The 19,499-nt window shown below is 35.6% G+C and overlaps 1 protein-coding gene across 1 annotated transcript; it reads right to left on the bottom strand.

Moving 5' to 3' along the window:
* Nucleotides 1–531: 531 nt before the first annotated feature.
* Nucleotides 532–18,363, bottom strand: LOC149785512 (aldo-keto reductase family 1 member B7-like). The gene is made up of 10 exons (XM_089979309.1): nucleotides 18,203–18,363; nucleotides 15,712–15,879; nucleotides 15,106–15,222; nucleotides 13,681–13,758; nucleotides 11,767–11,883; nucleotides 8,808–8,914; nucleotides 7,976–8,057; nucleotides 3,486–3,569; nucleotides 2,504–2,586; nucleotides 532–986 (listed from the first exon to the last, which is right to left on the bottom strand). Exons 1-10 carry the CDS (start codon nucleotides 18,296–18,298, stop codon nucleotides 944–946), a joined length of 975 nt encoding a protein of 324 aa, XP_089835435.1. The 5' UTR covers nucleotides 18,299–18,363; the 3' UTR covers nucleotides 532–943.
* Nucleotides 18,364–19,499: the final 1,136 nt, after the last annotated feature.

Genomic DNA, 19,499 nt, shown 5'->3' with positions numbered 1-19,499 from the left:
GTGGGATAGAAAGTATATTTTGTCCAAAAGGTTTCCTTTTTAAAGCAGAAATAAATCATATGCTATTTACTTTGTGGTAAAGGATTGCTTTTGCAAAACAATGAGTACTCGTTTTACCTCATAGTAATTCGTGACGTCGGAGATTGAGGTCTTACTAATTAGCTTTGTAATTTTATCAATATCCAAACGTGACGGTGGAGCTATTGTAAACTTTCCAAATTTCTTCAAAAGCGTGTTGCATGTAAAGAGCAATAACATATTAAACTTGGTAGAAATATGCTTCCAGAACATAATATATTCGTGTGAAAGCCAACTTCTGTGGCAAGAACATGACTACCATTATAGCCATGTTGAAAATTCCTCGTCCCAATGTTAAGAAACGTGTAGCTTGCACAATATACAGTCACTGCATATAAATAGCTCTGACAGTTCTTACGTTAGTCTGCGAGCCGGTAGGTAAAGTCCATCATCAATCTATACGTGTTTCTGATGGCACAGTGCATATGATAAGTGATAAAGAATAAGAAACACTTTTAATGAACATAATTAAGTTTTTATTTTAAGACTGTGACATAATAAATGTTCTCCACAATGATGATGATGTCATTCACAGGAGTACGCATACCATTAAATGCTGATTTATTTAAGACAAATTCCTTCTTTTGGATTTCATGCCATTTCCCATCTAAATAAAGCGTCATGACAGCCTTAAATTTAAACATAGCAACTGCAAGATAAATAATCAAAGCCTGAAGAACTACTCAATATATACTCCTTCTAAAATCTTTTCATGTCATGAAATTTTAGCAAAATTATATAAAGCACAAATAAGAAAATTACATCATTGCCCATCATGACATTCATGTACATTTGAAAACAAAAATACGAAATGATCAACGATGGCATATTGGTCACTCCTCATTGCCGTCTTAAGTCTCTAATCCTAAAATGGCTCATTAAACGGATAATCCGGATGACTGAGTGCTCTAAAAAGAAATATAAACATAAGTGTAAAGTCTTCTTAAGACATTAAGTTATGTTCAGCTGATTTCTTTTCAAAAGCACAAATGTCTCTCTAATTTTCCACTTAGATTTAAATGTGATCAATAATTCGTTTTCTTTTCTGGTGCAAAACCATTCATGAAGTCTGACATAGTCCCATGCCACTTATCACTTCTGCCTTTCTATCTTTATGTTATGTTCCATTTCTTCGTTGCATCCTGTTTCTGACACTGAACAATTCCCAAAGTGACTTAAGTTTCTCAAGGTCTGATTTTAATATTTAGATTCTGCAGACTGGTATACCAATACGTTGGAAAGTCTTAGTGTTCGTTTTTTTAAATGTTCGATAACTTTTCCCCCAGACTTTGAACAGTTTAACTAAGTCGAAACTTTTCAAATAATCTTCTATATTCAACAGGTCTTATCACAAAACCAAGAACATCCATCCCCAAAAGCAGTGAAGCAGTAATGAAACCTATATATAAAAGAACTCTAAAGACCACTCAAAGTTGTCCTTAAATGACGGCTGATATTTATATCCAGGCGAGATATGTGTGTAAACTTTTGGGCAGGCAATATTTATATACAGGTGAAATGTATACATATATGTTTGCAAGGGAGTAATCCATATTTTTCTTTATAAACATGTATGCTTTATGTACTGGTGTCAATTAAGAAAAGTTTTGCTGTATTCATCTACACTCAGATAAATCTAGCAACTTTTAAAGACATTTTTCGTATAGAATTCTTGCAAATAAGTAAAACGTATACTGCTTTGTTACATACAATTCTGGGCTGAACCGTTGCTGAATGTCTTAAAGTCATGGTTTTGAAGAAAAAACACTCTTATTTAGCTAAAAAGGTAATAATGATTTTTAAGGCATTATTGAATAAATTCATATGTCAGTGACTGTTTTCCTTCTAAATATGTCTCGACTCAGAACTGCTAAACTGTTCCGCTGAGAAATATCACAAAGAATACCTTCGATTCCCTTACTAAATGATACATGGTTGATAAAGCACTATCACAAGCCATCCATTAATGGGATCCAATTGTTTCGATGAAGGTGGATTTATAACTGATTACAGTACATTCAAATATATCTGCAAAATTATACATCTTACATACCATATATGATTTATGTGACCCCATCCTCTCTCTCTCTTCAAAAATCCCGAATGTACAAATATTGCAATAATAAATATATCAACTGTTAGTATCTTTCTCTCATAAACACAGTTGATATAAGTTCTTAAATTAGTTATATAAATAATGAGAGTTCTTGATGTGCGGCAAAAATGCGAAATGAAGGTAATGTAACCACTATAATGAGTTAAACATTATTGATTCTATTCACTGCATTTATAGTTGAATGGTTTTAAGGATCTAAACTTTAAGTTTCTGAATGCTTGAATGTATCATTTTCGCATTAATTTTTTTTCTCGCATAATTTGTATCTCACACATTTATGAATTCGATTAATTTTAATATGCAACTTACATTGGTTCCACATAGACTCGCATGTTTCTATCAAGTCTTGCAATCGTGTTCATTTCCTCATCGTTCAGCTCAAAATCAAACACCTTCAAAATGTGACATATTTTACATAAAAATGAACATTACAAAAAATAAGTACACTGAAATGAATTAAAAAAGGTCAAATATATAAAATTCAGCGAAGATTTACTCGAAAGTATGAATGACATTGAAGAAATAACAACGACAAGAAAATTGTACGATGGTTGCTCATCTTGGGCATCGAAATCAAGGTTCTGTGAAGACTCAGTATTTTCGAATTACGCCCAGAAAACAACTCTGAGATTGTGGTTGTTCGACTTAACAAAAAACATTGTGTGTATACGGGTAAACGGTGGGGACTGATTGGAGGCTTCAATATGCCTTGAGCATTCGAGAAACAAGAGTTAGCTTTGTCTTTCAAGCTAGTATTAAAGTAAACATAATCAATAGTCTGAACATTATCATAATTATTTAGATGCGTATTTCAAATTACACTAAACATCATTACCAAGCTCACATCTTTTCGGTCTGAGAATGCATAATATTTCTTACATACATGCCTAACAAACTTACTGACTAAAATATAATACATGTACTGTTGACCCCCTTCTCTAGACTGTTGCCAGTCATTACCCTAAGGATGACATGCTGTCATTTGGAAAGCCTTGGTTTTGTTTGATCAATAAAACGTAACATAGTTTGGGGAGTTTTATGAAGAAAACAAACACTCCTGCTTTGCGCTGGTGTTTATCTTCAGGAAACACGCGGTTCTCTGTTATATGTTATATGCCGATACTTTTCCTATGTCAACACCCGTATCTTTGAGGTAACTACGTCAACATTAATTTCTTCGAGGTCACAAGATTACGACACACAATGTAAAACACGCAATGTGAAATATGCCTCTTAAAACATTAACAATAACCAAAATAATACAAAATGATATAATTTTTGTTCCAAATACCTCTATGTTCTGCTTGATTCTGGATGGTGTGATACTTTTGGGTACGACAGCTAAACCACGCTGCAAATGCCATCGAAGGATAACCTACAATAAATACTGAAGTCTAAGTAGAAAATACTAAAAAGAGAAACACATCTGACTATTGATTTTTGGCGAGGATCGAGCATTCGTGGAAATATATTTGCTTTTAATTATACACTCTGTGGGCCAATTTATTTGAAATATGTTGGTTCTGAATAAGTTGTGTGTGTGTGTGTGTGTGAGAGAGAGAATACTCCTTCCACTTTGATACAATAATAACGCTCCACATTATTTACTAGGTTAATAACCCATCCGAGGACAGGAATTGAAAACGGTTTTTGAAAAGTTGGGATGAGCGAATTGGAAATAATGTTTGAACATAAAAATACCAAAAAATATTAAAATTGGGATACTGCCGCGAGTTTCGAATTTCCGACCTCTTGTTTGGCATCAGCGACACACAGAAAGAAAGAAAGACAAATGTGGATGTTTATATATAAGGATAGGTTAAATATCTTTAAAGAAAGTATACAAAATTGGGATGAGTGAGTTTAATGGGAAGTTGGAACATAAAGACACAACAACAAAAAAAAAAACACAATTGGGATGAGTGAGTTTAAAGGAAAGTTTGAACATAAATTTACCAACCAACAAAAGAAGAAAAAAAAAACACAATTGGGATGCTGCCGCGATTTTCGAACTCTCTACCTCTTATTTTGCATCCGGGACACAAAATAAATGTCGGTGTAATAGTAATCACCAAATTTTCGTTTAAAAAACTCATTAGCTTGCAGAAATGTGACTTATCCACACACACACACACACACACACACACACACATATATATATATATATATATATAGAGAGAGAGAGAGAGAGAGAGAGAGAGAGAGAGGATGGATATATATATATATATATATATATATATATATATATATATATATAACTGAAATGAATCAATAGAGATCTTTGACGATTTGTAGGTTTTCATGAAGTCAAAAGGTCAAAGGTTGGCTGGTAGCGCAAACGTATCCTCAGCTATGTACTGTCATGTGTATAACAACTTATGAACTGTGTGACTGCGAGCCCAAGAAACGATGACATCTGCATACGTCAGGTTTAAAGTTCACGTCATACATGCACAGAACAATCTAGTCATTCGAAAACGAGTTCATATAAACTTGCGAGTCAGTAAACAAATCTGTAGAACTTTCCTTACTCTCAAGTCAAAATCACAGGGATTCGTTACAAACAAATATATATTGTTACAGGTTAGACTCCTAATTTTCTTTATAACGAACCCCTGTGGTCAAAATGGTGTCGGGCATGTGCAGTGCAAAACTTTACTTCGTGATATTTTTGGAGCCAATAGCTTTCTACCGAGGATGTGTGAGAGATTATGGGCAAAATTCCCGGTTCACATTTTCTCATAGATGTCCTTCTAAGTGTCTTTTGGACGTTTTCTTTTAAAGTATTCATGAGCAACATCTGTAGCGGCGGAATAAAATGTCCAGTCATATTTTAAACATCAAAACGAAAGTATGGTCTACACAAATTTGAAGAAATTTGCAAATATTTTGAAAATCCTCAATGTAGTCGACATGAGTTACGAATGTAGATGATGAGTTAAAAGTTGATCCATCATGAGAAAAAAACACAGAGAACCTCATTACCATCACAAATCAATGTCATCTTTATCACACAAAAGCGATATATATATATATATATATATATATATATATATATATATATATATATATATATATATACAAACAACAGTGAATAGCTGACGTGAAACCTACACAAGCGCTCTTGAAATCTACCGATTCCTTTTCACAAAATACACAATACGTAATTACTACACATACTCTACATAATATAATGCCGTACATCTTACAGGTACGATGCACTTAGAATAAAAGATTATAAATGAATGTCATGTATGTAGTTGTCGAAATTGTAGCACGGTTATAGTATTTGCTTGAACTAGCGATTACTTATAATTAAAATACGTTTTAGTCGTAAATGTGACTAATTAAAAAGAAAATAAGTTACATGCATCTGTTAAATTTGATAATTTTAAATATATTTTTTTACAGAAGATTGGAAGTTAAGATCATGGGACCGAGAAAGTGAATTAATGACAGAAAAATTTGATTTTGGTACTTTGGAAATTTCTTATTATCTATGCACAAGAAATGGCCTGCTTGGTTTATTCATAACCTGCTGAGTTTGAGTGTTCTCGATAGGTTTCGTCAGATCTCGTTTTTCCTTTGCTCCATTTTTGAGATATGAGCGATTCCAATCATTGAAATTATAACAGGATTATATTCCACTACTGGGGATCTTTTCATGTTTTTGATTTCCCAATCTGATATGTGGAGATTGTTCCAATATTTAATGTCTTTGTTTCTTGAACACAATGGATGCTATATACCTGTATATGATAAAGTTAATTACATTTTCCGTGTTTCATGTGATAGTCTGGCTCTGAATGATAAACGTTTCAATTGTGAGTCTGCTTGAAACGTGTTGTTTCTTTCAAGTGTTGGCACGTCTTGAATCTTTGGTCTCCACATGGCTTCGACTTCCCACTTGTTATTTGATTTGAGAGTGGTTATAACTTCGCACTGACTAGCATGTCTTTCAGGTCACAATGTCTTCGGAATGCTACAACTGGTTTGTGTAGAAAGATCATTTTAAGCTGTTCACGTCATTCATTGGTTTGCCAGTGTTTTTTTAATGATGCTACCTACTTGAAGACTATGTGAGTGGAACGTGAAGATGAATTATATTCGTTCCACGTTTTATTTTCCCTGGTATTTTAGAAAATCAGCACGGTTTTTAGGCTTGGCTGTTTGTATCACTTCCAATATTAGAACTCTGTTGTGGCCCCTATTTATCAGGCTGTTAGATTAGCAATCTGCATCTGTCATTGAAAATTATGTCAGAGTGAAATTTCCCCCGATTCTAAGGCATTGACTGTAGGGATGTTTGGTTGCTATGTTTTGGATGACAGCTGGATGGATAAGGGTACTGGTGTTATCAGTCAGTTTAGAAAAATGTCTTCATGCTGCGAGTTGGCGACAATTTAAGTTGTTTGTGACCAAAACTATACCAAATATGTTTCAAAAATTTGGCAGTGAATTTGATCATTTGATAGAATTGATTGGCTTGCATGATAAATTCATACCGTAGTTCCCTCTGATACTACCATTTCATCACCAAATCATCAATCAAAAGTACCCGTTGAGAGGTGTTATAGCTTTCAGAAACCAGAAGTTGGCTTCCTAATCGGCCATTCAAAAAATCTGCGCAGCCATGTTAGTCCCCAAACCGGTTCTGTTTTTCTGAAGGTAGTGTTTTGTCGTTGAACTCAAAGTTCTTGAGTTGACGGACGAACTCCATGTATTTTAACAGGAATGGAATTCAGTTTGTAGCACCTTCGAAATGTTTGTTTCCGAGCTTTCCTCACATGTCTGTGCTCTGTCATCATGTGGGCTAGTGGTATAGAGAAATTGCGTCTAGTTAAACTAGCATGATGCTTTTTGGTCACTGATTCTTTCACAAGGTAGTCCGTTGCGTCGTGACGGTAGGTAATGTCTGAACATATGCCTCATTAAGTATCTAAATGTTTGGAAATTTGTTCGGTTGGGTGACCATTGCCAGAATGATAAGCCGATCCGGGGTTTCTACATTTGTATATTTTAGGTAATAGATTGAGTCTTCCTGCTCTTGAATTTTTGGGTAAGATATTCCATGATCTGCTGGTTTAGATTATTGGATCATTTTACTGATGGCATGATCAACTGTCTTAACATATGTAAGAGTTGGGCATGGCTTGATTCCTGGTAGAACCAGACATTAACAACGACCACACACTCTTTATGGGTTGGTTTGATTATAGTGCCGATTATACTTTTGAGTGACCCTAAGGCTACCTTTTCCTCTTTGCACGAGTTTGAATATGTGATTGTTGTACATGAGTGATTTGATATTTCACTGTCCACGGATGAAACAAAAGCATCTAGGTTAAGCAAAGGGACTTTTTGGATGGACACTTTAGGTGTCTTCCATTATATCTCTTTTTTGCCTTTGTTGCAAAAGGGCTTTAAGTTAAATTCTGCACCTGAACTCTTCTGTTCCTTTTCCAGGGCTTCTTCTGACCTACATCTTGGGTATGAAACAGAAGCTTAGGCCTCGAGAAATCACCTTAATTTCTGCTTCTATGTGTTGGACCTTAGAAATATCAACAACTGTGTGAGGATAAAATGTAAATGATTTGTTCTTTTTTCTTCTGTTCTTTGGTTTTCATTCTATGTTTGTTTGGAACGTTGTATATAAATCGGTTGTGTATGAGGTACTGGTAAATTATGTTTTTCGAAATTTCCTGTCTCTTCCTTTCTTTAGCAATGTTGATAGTCATTTTATTTGTATTACTCTGTGTGTGTGTGTGTGTGTGTCTTTACCTGCGCCACCGATTTCCCCTTCTTATCAGCTAGCTCCTGGAGAGTTTTATCTTCTAGTGCATTTGGCTGGTCAGCTTCTTTCCTTTTGGAAAGAAAAATAAGACATTACAGGAAGGGCGACATTTCATTTCCGCAGCCTCAGATGTAGATAAAAATCACAGTTCAGTTTGATTGGACTTGAAACCAAAGATTAAAAAAAACTGCCTTTATGTCTTTCAAGTTACAAGGACAAATCTTATGATAACATCAGAGTAGGAAGAACAATTGTTAACAATATCTACAAATTTGCATAGCTATTCAATGTCTATTGTCACTGACGTCTTCAAGGTCTTAATTGTAACAGAGAATGCCAGTAAATAGAGAGCGAAACGATCAAGTAATTGTTTTGCTCCTCTGGGATTACTATTCAAACGTTGAAGTTTGATATAACTTAGTCTTATGTGGCTAGTTCAGTGTGGATAATGCATTTTTCCCGCTTAAAATCACTCTTTTGCTACTTCCAGGAATATAATTACGAATCATGAATCAGCACAATTTATCTTTATTTCTCTCTCCCGCGTAATATTTCTTTTTATAACAGTTCATCTGCAACATCATGGCGCTTATTATATAATGATATTAGATACAAAGTTGTGTGCATGATATGACTGTGAAGAAACGATTTCTTCACAATACAAAAATTGACCAGAACAGACGTCATTATGATACAAAAATGACCATTAAACAATTGGTAAGAGCTAAGGTGTATATCAGTGCCAATAGCTGAATGAGACAGTGATCAGAATCCTTTCCAATCAAATTAGAAACTCGGGTAGACATATATGTTATTTACCATGGTCTTGCAGGATTGCCAAATGGAGCGTAGGCTGTGACAGTTAGTCCATGTGACTTGCTGAAGTCAATAATGCGGGAATTTTGGAAATAGGGGCTCACTTCAATCTGAAAGATAGATAGATATGAGTGAGTGGATAGAGGAAGGGATATATAATCTGGAATAAAAATAAATACTGATAGATATGCAGACAGATAATTATAAGATGGAATGGATTCTAGCTAATTAGATGGATGGATGGATAGAAAACAAACCGACATAAATATAGACAAAGATTTAGATAGAACATGGATAGGTGAACAGATATGTTTCAGAAATAAAGAGCTTAATTAATCAATAAATACAGTTTGAATGCATTATTTAAAATACATCAGTAAATTAAAAAACTACAGGGTCAAGCAACCGTTCCGCGGAAGTATTAAATGAATGTATGCACATCTTTGATTTGTTTTTCAGTAAATGATTGACATCTAAAATGCATATTTATTCTCTATTTGTTTAAACACTTAAAAGACGAAAAGCATCGATAGCAAGATTTGAGTTAGCAGAACAACATAAATTAATTTTCCCACATTTTTAGATAAAGAAAAGATAATATAGTAAGTGCATTTCTGCCGCAAATCGGCATAAGCAGTGAACATTTTGTATCGTTTATAACTGTCTTTCGATGGCACGAATTTGGCCTGGAATGTCTAGATAGTATAGTCTGGAATGGCGAGAAAGTATAGTCTGGAATAGGGGTCGGCAACCTACGGCACGCGTGCCACAAGGTGGCACGTCAAGAGGTTTTGTGTGGCACGCGAAGGGCAGCAAAAAATATGATTTTAACAGTGTTACTCTTACTGGTGGCATGCGCGCCTTCATTTTTTATTAATCCAGAAAAGGCGGCACGATATATAAACAAGTTTTCCCACCCCTGGTCTGGAATGTCTAGAAAGTATAGTCTGGAATGTCTAGACAGTAATAGTCTGGAATGTCTAGAGAGTAAAGTCTCCAATATCTAGACAGAATGGTCTCCAATATCTAGATAGCATGGTCTGGAATGTCTTGATAGTATAATCTGGAATGTCTAGACAGTAGTAATATGGAATGTCTAGACAGTATAGTCTGGAATGTCTAGATAGTATTGTCTCCAATATCTAGATAATATGGTCTGGAATGTCTTTATAATATAGTCTTCGATATCTAGATAGTATGGTATGGAATGTTTAGACAGTATAGTCTAGAATGTCTAGACAGTAATAGTCTGGAATGTCTTAATAGTATTGTAACCAATATCTAGATAGCATGGTCTGGAATGTCTTGATAGTATAGTCTGGAATGACTAGACAGTAATAATATGGAAGGTCTAGACAGTATAGTCTGGAATGTCTAGATAGTATAGTCTCCAATATCTAGATAGTACGGTCTGGAATGTATTGATAATATAATCTCCGATATCTAGATAGTATGGTATGGAATGTCTAGACAGTATAGTCTGGAATGTCTAGACAGAAATAGTCTGGGATGTCTAGATAGTATAGTAACCAATATCTAGATAGTATAGTCTGGAATGTCTTGATAGTAGTCTCCAAGATCTAGATATTATGGTCTGGAACGTCTTCACAATATAGTCTGGAATATCTAAACAGTAATAATCTGGAATGTCTAGACAGTATAGTCTAGAATGTCTATATGGTATAGTCTAAAATGTCTGGACAGTATAGTCTGGAATATCTAGAAAGTATAGTCTTGAATGTCTAGACAGTAAAAGTCTGGAATGTCTAGACGGTATATTCTGGAATGTCTAGATAGCATAGTCGCCAATATCTAAATAGTATGGTCTGGAATGTCTAGATAGTATAGTATGGAATGTCTAGATAGTATAGTCACCAATATCCAGATAGTATGGACTGGAACGTCTAGACAGTATAGTCTGGAATATCTAGACAGAAATAATCTGGAATGTCTAGACAGTAAAACCTGGAATGTCTAGATATTATAGTCTGGAATGTCTAGACAGTATAGTCTGGAATATCTAGAAAGTATAGTCTGGAATGTCTAGACAGTAATAGTCTGGAATGTCTAGACGGTATAGTCTGAAATGTCTAGATAGCATAGTCTCCAATATGTAGATAGTATGGTCTGGAATGTCTAAACAGTATAGTCTGGAATGTCTAGAAAGTATAGTCTGGAATGTCTAGACAGTAATAGTCTGGAATGTCCAGAAAGTATATCCTGTAATGTCTAGATAGTATAGTCTCAAATATGTAGATAGTATGGTCTGGAATGTCTAGACAGTGTAGTCTGGAATGTCTAGATCAGAGGTGGGCAAACTTTCCAGTGCAAGTGCCGCATACACAAATTTACACCTTGTCGCGGGCCGCATAGTTCATTAAGTAAAATAATTAATATTTGAAATAGCAAAAACAAAAGGTTTTTCTAAATAACATCATAATTAATTTTCAGTTGTTACTATGTTGGTAATATTTGAAAATTTAAACTTAAACTTCAAAAGAAGCACATTTATTTGATAAACACAGTAACATAAATAGAGTCAGTGCGAATGATGACTTGTTCCTAGGCCGCAAGAAAGCCCTTGGCGGGCCGCATGCGGCCCGCGGGCCGTTGTTTGCCCACCCCTGGTCTAGATAGTATAGTCTGGAATGTCTAGACGGTATCTTTGTTTTTTAAGGCATTTCTTGTGAGCACGCCATCTGTAATAATAATGTGCAGATACGTTCCATTCGCGTGGAAAAGAACAATACACAAACATACTGGTGGTCAGCCTTTGAATTCATGATCTCCTCAAAGTATATTTATGTACATATTGATAGTATAGCTTGATAGCCACCCTAAAATAATGAATATATGCATAACGTTGTAAGTAGGGAAGGTGTAATATTTGTGTACTTGTGCGTGTGTTTGTGACTGCACCTATGTTTAAACGAGAGAGAGAGAGAGAGAGAGAGAGATGAACCTGCAAGTTCACTGGCTTTATTCTGGCATTTGCTAAGACACGTTCAATCTGCTTGCTGTTAAAGTTCGAGATACCAATAGTTTTCGCCAATCCAGCATCAACGCATTCTTCCATGGCCTAACCGGAATAAAGACTCGTGTTTATATCTCGTTCATAAAAGCAGTTTCGTGAATAACATTGTAAGTAACAGAAGAATACATTAGGAATTACATTGAATTAGAGCTAGTAGAAATTAGTGTAATCAGAGTACCGTGTGAGGAGAACGCAAAATTAAAGAGCAGGAAATCAGGGGATGTAACTTTTATCAATATAAAGAGGCGTAATAAATTTAGTTCAAATCCTTAGTAACGTTATGATGATAAAATTAAAGGAGGACATACAACCATGGGTCATACTCTTCTAAATAATAACGTGGAAAATTGGAAACTGAACTCGTTCAAGGTATCGTCATTATAAAGCTGCATGCCAAATTTGGTTGAAATCCAGTAAGCCTGTGTAACGTAGTGTTCAAGAAACTTCAGTCAGAATTGGACATCAAGCGCCATAACTCTTGCAAATGGTGTTGTTAAATGCGGGGAATCGAACTAATTTAAGGTATTATTAATATATATCCCCATTCTAAATTTCGTTGAAAACCACGCAAAACCTTAGTGAAGTTATGCTGCTGAAACAAAAATCACTAGGAAAAGCAGTAAGGAAGCATAACTCTTGTAGTTAATGTCATGAAATTCCTTAATTGTACTTATTCAATGTCTCGTCAACATAAAGCCCGTATACAATTCAGTTGAAATCAGATAAACCTTGATAAAGTTATGCTGTACAAGCCAAAGGTATGAGAAAAGGAAATCAGGGGGACTAATGTAAACGATGTTGTACAAACCTCAAAATCAGGTTCTTTCACAGACTAATCAATATAACGGTACATACCCATCAATGTTTGGTAAAGTTATGCTGCGGAAAGTAAAGACAGAAGGACGAATAATCAAGGGACATAACTCCGGTGAACGATGTCGCAGGACGTTGGAAACTGAATTCGTTTAATGTTTCATCAATATAACTATGCAAACCAAACTCTGTTGAAATCCAACAAGCCTTGGAAAAGTCATGCTGTGCAATCCATATTCAGGGAAATCTGGGGTGGGGTGAGAACATAACTCATGTAAATGATGTTGGAATGCTGGAAACTGAACTGATTTAAATTCTCGTCGATATTAGCCGTATACCAAACGTGCTTGAAATACATCAAAACCTAAATAAAGGTGCTGCGTAAACCAAAGTGAGGGACGGGAAATCATGGGAGCATAACTCCTGTCCCTGATTCTTTTGAACGTTGGAAGTCGAACTCAAATGAGGTCTCATCAGTATAGAGTTACGTTCCAAATTTGGCTGAAGTCCAACACTCATAGGAAAAGTGAAGCTGCGGAAATGAATGCTGTTGGGGATGGGGTAGGGGAATCAGAGGTCATAACTCGTCTAAATGATGACGACACAGAAGGCTGGAAATCCAACCATTTTTGCTGTCTCAACCAAGTAATGCTGCATTCCAAATATGGCTAAAATCCAGCGACTTCCAGTAAAGGTATCTTGCAGAAACGAACGGACAAACAGAAGAACGGAGAGACGACGTGATTACTGTGAGACTCTGCTGGATTGGATTGTTTTATTACATGCATGTGATTGGTACAACGTCATGGTGTTTGTATTCAAATGACATGACAATTTTTTCCACTCTTCGAACGAAATAAAGTGCCACTTTTAATAAAGCTTTTATATTACATGTACATAGAGTTAATGGTGTCAGTTTAATTCATTCGGAATAAGTAGTTCCGTAACTTTCACGAATAATAATAATAATAATAATAATAATAATAATAATAATAATAATAACAGGGAATTCTGGAACCGGGAGAATACCTTCCAAGTATCAAGGTGGTCGTGGTAGGAAAAGATGACATTGCCGTGCTCATCTCTCGGTACAATTTCATCTCCGTCCTATAAATAATAATAATAATAATAATGAGGACTTTGTATAGGGCCTAATCCTTAGAAGCTCTAAGCGCTTTACAACATTAGACAACACATATAAGATAAAAAAACATATAATGATATGATTACAAAAACAAACACCATAAAGTTAGAAAATATTAAAAACATACTGAGAATATTTAAGGTAGGAAACATTATTAGGTCTTTAAGTTTGTTCTTGCAGTCGAAATAAGTGAGTTTTGAGAGCCCTCTTGAATGTGATCACTGTGTCTTTGTGTCTAAGTTCAGTGGGCAATTCATTCCACGTTGCTGGGCCCTGGTATGCAAAAGAACGCCGTCCATATGATTTTGTTTAAATAGTGGGAATAATGATTATACGATTGTCAGAAGAGGAACGTTAGCCATTTAATGTCATCTTCACTAGCCATGGTTCCGATATGTTAACCCTATCAACACCTTGGCCGACTGAACATATATTTTTAGTACTTTGTCCTAGCGACATCTATTGGATTTCGTGAGATGCCTCCCTTAGTATGTAATACCAACTAACCAATGGCGTGTAACAGCTGTGCATTGTACATCGGCCGAAAATGGTGGAGGCAATTGACTTCAAAAGGATAATTTGTAAGTTTAACATCGAAAGTATGACTACGTACCAGAGATAAGTCATTTCATGTTTATTTGAGTGAAAGATATTTGTACAAACACTGACAGGCAATGGAAAATTTATAATTTACGAGTCCATTCAAGTTGTGTGCTCCCCTTGTGTCGATCATTTAGGAACAGTGTTCAAATTCGAACTTAATTTTGAAAGGATGCAGAGGAAATTCACATACCCTATATATGTTCGATCCGCCAAGCTGTAGATATGATTGACACATCGGAACCTTGACTAGCAAAGACGATTCAATGTAATCGTCACTTGCCTATGCCACTAAGTCTGCACACAATTTGACAACCAATAGGCTCAGAAAAATGCTATTTCTAGATGTTGAAAAATATCATGAGTTCCTTGAAGTAAGTGATACTAATATAGCATGGTTATAGCATTTTTACACCCTTTTGATGAAAACACAAAATAGATTGAAAACAATATTTTAGAATTTTTACAAACTTGTTGTCTTAAAAAGTTGTAAATAAACCCATTATATGGGCCACAAGTGATAACTTCTGGTAACAAGATTTGTAATCACCTGTGTTCAGTCAATATGTCAGTTTAATTTCTAAGGTCAAAGAGAAATAAATATGCATCAGTGCAATGAAGTCTTATTAAAACTATACATACTTTAATGGTCATTTTGCATCTTACAGGTATATAGGAGAGAGAGAGAGGGGGGGGGGCCTTAACTGTACCTTAAAGGAAACTGGCCAATGGAAAAGATACAAATCCACATAATCAACCTTCAGTTTCCTCAAAGAATCTTGTAAAGCACGCATCACCAACTTTGGGTTATGATGAGTGTCCCATAGCTCAGATGAAGAAACAAACAAAAGGAATTAGTGAGTAAATGAACGAATAAATAAATACAATTGAGTATATAAGTATTTCTGTTCATCTATAACCTTTACGAATAGTCCACAATGTAGTGCGCCGGTGTCTAAACAAGTTTCATTTTATAAATAAATTGCGTCATGATTATGTTACGCATCTGTCGACTTTTTCCGAACGCTTATGCGAATTAGTCCCGTTGTTTTCGAATTGTCCACACAACAGGAACGATCAACATAAAGTTTTGTAAGTGTTAATGCAAACAAGAAAGGTAGGTTCTACTTCGCTATGGAGGTAGGGAAAGTTGGTCTTGTTTTCTTTAGACAGTAGTTGCATTCTATTCCGTTGACAAGAAAATAATAGTACACAGCGATTTATATTGTATTGATTGTCTTATTGTACTTACAGGCGAGGGTTAGATACTGTTAATGGAACGTACTTACTCATAAGGACTAAAACTAGACAAGTACCTTTGTTGTTATGAAAATGTCATCCCTCTTGACAGTGCCCTCGTTGAATTTATCCTGCAAAGCCTCTCCTATCTCTGCCTCATTTCCATAATTCCAGGCACAGTCAATCAGGCGGCAACCGGCGTCGATGGCAGCTTTGACGGCATTCTTAACTTGCTGAGCGTCACCCTAAAATATGTATATAACTTTAGTTTTTCAGAGAACGAATTCCAAAACACCTCCGCATTGAGGGTATGAGTTAGTAATGTCAACAACGCTGACAAAATCCTGGTAAGTTAGTCACTGCGACCTGCTTTAAATGCATTTCACGTGCTGATCAGAAGATGTGTCCACATTGTCAAATTCAATAATAATAACTATTGATATAAAGCCTAGAGATGATTTTTAGCAATGATAAAAAGGCAAGTAGGTCATAGCGAACCAATTTAGGTGTGCGACACATCCCAATTTGAATGCACATTTGAAGTTTGGCGTCAATATGCGCTCGCGTCTATGTATGTGTGTGATCATTTAATCCCCGATACAGATGATTTGATACAGACTTACTGATACATGAATAAACGGACAGAGTGAATAACATACATTTACATAACTTTATCTCAAATAAGCACTCAATTTTTTTTACCAGCTTCAACACAAAACGTCCTAGGATCGAGATCTTTCAATACTGGACAAATAATTTTGATGTGCCATTGTATGTGGATAGATGAAGATAAAGAAAGAAAATAAACATCGAAAAATAACGTATGCAAACAACAGCACCGGGTAAATTTGAACAGAAAGCATCTTACTGACCCGATTTTAAGGTCAATCGCTCTTGTATTTGAGTCTCTGGCAGATGTCAGCCCGGTGAACAATCTCAGGCCCACTTGAGCCTCTTGTTTTTTTATTTATCATATATACCTGTCACAATTTGATCGAAGTCTGTTATTATACGTTATTAAAAACTTGTCTATTTGTTGTAACAGGAGTCATATTTTATGGCGGATTGGAATCATTTTTATAAATTTATTGCCTTTAATACCAGAATCCTATCAGTGAAATCTGAACAAATTATGCAGAGCAGTTCATGACAAGAAACTTTTAATTTTTTCCTGTTTCTATTATAGCGCCCACATAAGGTAACTGATCGGCATCATTTGTATACAAGTTTACTACCCATCTCCCCGGACCTATTGTTAAAATTATTCAGTCCTATAGGAGCACGGAGGACAGAAAAATTTTCTATTGCTGTAACGGCGGACATTTTTGATGGTGAATCAGCATTATTTATATAATCTTCATGCCAGGATGCTTTCTGTCGAACTTGATCAAAGTTAATCTTGATGAAGAATTTGATAGCAAATGACCTTCATCCTGGTTCTCTTATTGTGTCTTAACTTTTTGTATAAAGGTAGTGATAAACCTAATTATTTACTCCTGTCTTAACATCCGCAACGGAATCATTCTTTTGGTTGTATTCAGTTATTATTCGAACTGATTTATTTATTTAAAGTATTCATTGGAATTACAAAATGAGCATTGACTTTAGGATAAAATCACTACTTTGTGATTAGTGTGAATTCATTTCAAGACATTCTGGATTACATCATTGTGATACATCAACACTGCTGACACATTATCACATTCAAGGCTACTTGCACACCAGCACATTCATATATGAATCATTCGGAAGACCACTGGAATTCATTCGGACCACTGTACTTTTGGATTTGTGATAGAACTTTTAGGACTGTTTGGGATTTAATTCACAATGCTGTGAGTTTTTAAATTTGCACTTGTTATTCTAGGGAAATAAATTATTTATTGAATTTTACCAAACTTGTTCCTTTTCGCTTTTTTTCTTCTTCAGTTACTTAGTTTAGGACGAACAAGTAGTAACATTAGGTAAATATTACAAGAGATATAAATAGATCAGTTTATTTCCGCTGCATCCAGTCCGATAACCGACAATAGATACCAGAGCTGGGATACGTAGCGTTTGGTTTACGATCTTGATTTGTATCATTGCCACTTCCACAGGGACGTGAAAACTAGATTGGTGTTCCAAGTCAGCTTAGTACTGCAGATACATCCGCTACAGTGAACACTTTCCTGCATTATCAAGGTCATTTAAAAATCTAATTCCGTCAGTGATTTCGACTCGGGCCTTTTTTAATTGGATTTGTATTGTTCACGTCGTCAACATGGGTCAACAGTAAAATCCAGCTAAAAAAAGAAAGAAAAGACGAGAGAGCTAAGTCGAAATCCCTCAAGGGGTTTATAGATATATCGCTGCCAACATTCAGGTTTAATCTTTCTTCTCTATCCATATACGGTCCAGTCTGGTTTTATTTTATACACTGTAAATTGATGACGGGCATACGACGGGCATACGAAACCCGTTTACCCCGCCAATGAGCGTGAGTAATAAAAATCCAATAAAAAATTGCAAGTAGAAATATGAAGGAATTAATATAGATCTTATTGCAAACTTTAGCTTTAATCTTACCCTTTCTCCAAAAACGGTCCAGGTACCCAACCCAATGACGGGCATATGAACCCCTTCAGCCAGCTGCAATTTCTCAGTGACTTTGCTGGAGGCCATCTTGGATAGTAATGCGTACCTTTATCATATCTATGTGATATGAATTCATCGTCTGTCCCCCCCCCCCCCCAAGTGAACACCTTGCAGAATCTGATTGGATTGATGTGTTACAATACATCATTCAGTCTGGTTTTCTTTTATACACTGTACCTTTTCTAGACATGTCATCAGCTGAAAATTCGGATCCAGTCAAGATTGTTACGCCTTTTGCCTTTATCTAGGTGTCAGAAGTAGATAATTTGGGACGCTTTGTTTAAGTTGGTACGGTACATTGGTATAACCTGGATCTTATCAAATACCGTAAGACTCCTTATATCTTACATACGAGTCCCATAGGCTTTATCCCCTAGCTGGCATGTCACAAAGGATGTACCCCCAATTAATTAAATTCCACACTAAATTATTTGTTGTTATAATATTTCCAATACACACCACGAACATCATTCCATCATGTCACAATCACTTAGAACTCCAATTTACCCTTGGATTAAAAAAAGCAATAACATTTAAAAGTAGGTGTTAGTTGCTTTCAGTCTGCAGACGTTAGAAAAATCAGTCACTGAAAAGGCTCAGATTAGATGGCGACGTAAGTGATATCAATCACATTGATAAATATGACCCATATATTGACCTGAAAATGAGTAGCGCAAGAACTCTTCATGATGAAATCAAATCAAAGCAACATCATTACGTTGAAACAACTTGTCGACATCAGCTCAGCTGACGACCGTTTTCGACGAGTTGTTGTTGTTTGGGTGTAACGCCGTTTCTCGGCGCATGATGGCTGGTACAACTAGTCGAGGAAAACTCGAGAAAATCCCGGTAAGAACCATCGAGCGGTAGGAAGCTACTGGCAAGGTTTCTCATATACCCACATTGGCCGAGCCTAATATATAAATATTAGTTTTCACTTCCGTGAAAAATCTCTTTTCTCATTGATAAGTAGATGTTGAATCACATAATCATCGATATCAGCCTTAAATTTTAGTTTAAAAACTCTGAAAAGTTATATATAAAAAACAACAAACGTTCATGTTTTTCACGTTAATTGAAACAGCGACATAAATTGTGTGCGTGTATGAAATTGGAACAGCGATTATTTGACTTGAGAGCCAAGATGTACTTCAATGGAGAACATGTGTGTTTGTGTGAGTGCAAGAGTGCTTAAGAAAGCTCTTTGCTTTCTTTAAACAGTTCATGA

Source organism: Sinohyriopsis cumingii, chromosome 13, assembly GCF_028554795.1.
Source record: "Sinohyriopsis cumingii isolate HCF-2022 chromosome 13, ASM2855479v2, whole genome shotgun sequence".
NCBI classification, from domain to species: domain Eukaryota; kingdom Metazoa; phylum Mollusca; class Bivalvia; order Unionida; family Unionidae; genus Sinohyriopsis; species Sinohyriopsis cumingii.
The sequence above is the reverse complement of the archived record's forward strand: the minus strand, read 5'-3'. Positions and strand labels throughout refer to the sequence as shown.

What these genes read in the sequence shown, in the direction of transcription:
- LOC149785512 (XM_089979309.1), bottom strand. Translation starts at nt 18,298, where the DNA reads ATGGCCTCCAGCAAAGTCACTGAGAAATTGCAGCTGGCTGAAGGGGTT. An exon ending in ACATTTTCATAACAACAAAG is followed by an intron (nt 15,223 to 15,711) that starts GTACTTGTCTAG and finishes TCTTCATCTGAG; the next exon opens with CTATGGGACACTCATCATAA. An exon ending in CGAGTCTATGTGGAACCAAT is followed by an intron (nt 987 to 2,503) that starts GTAAGTTGCATA and finishes ATTTCTTTTTAG; the next exon opens with AGCACTCAGTCATCCGGATT.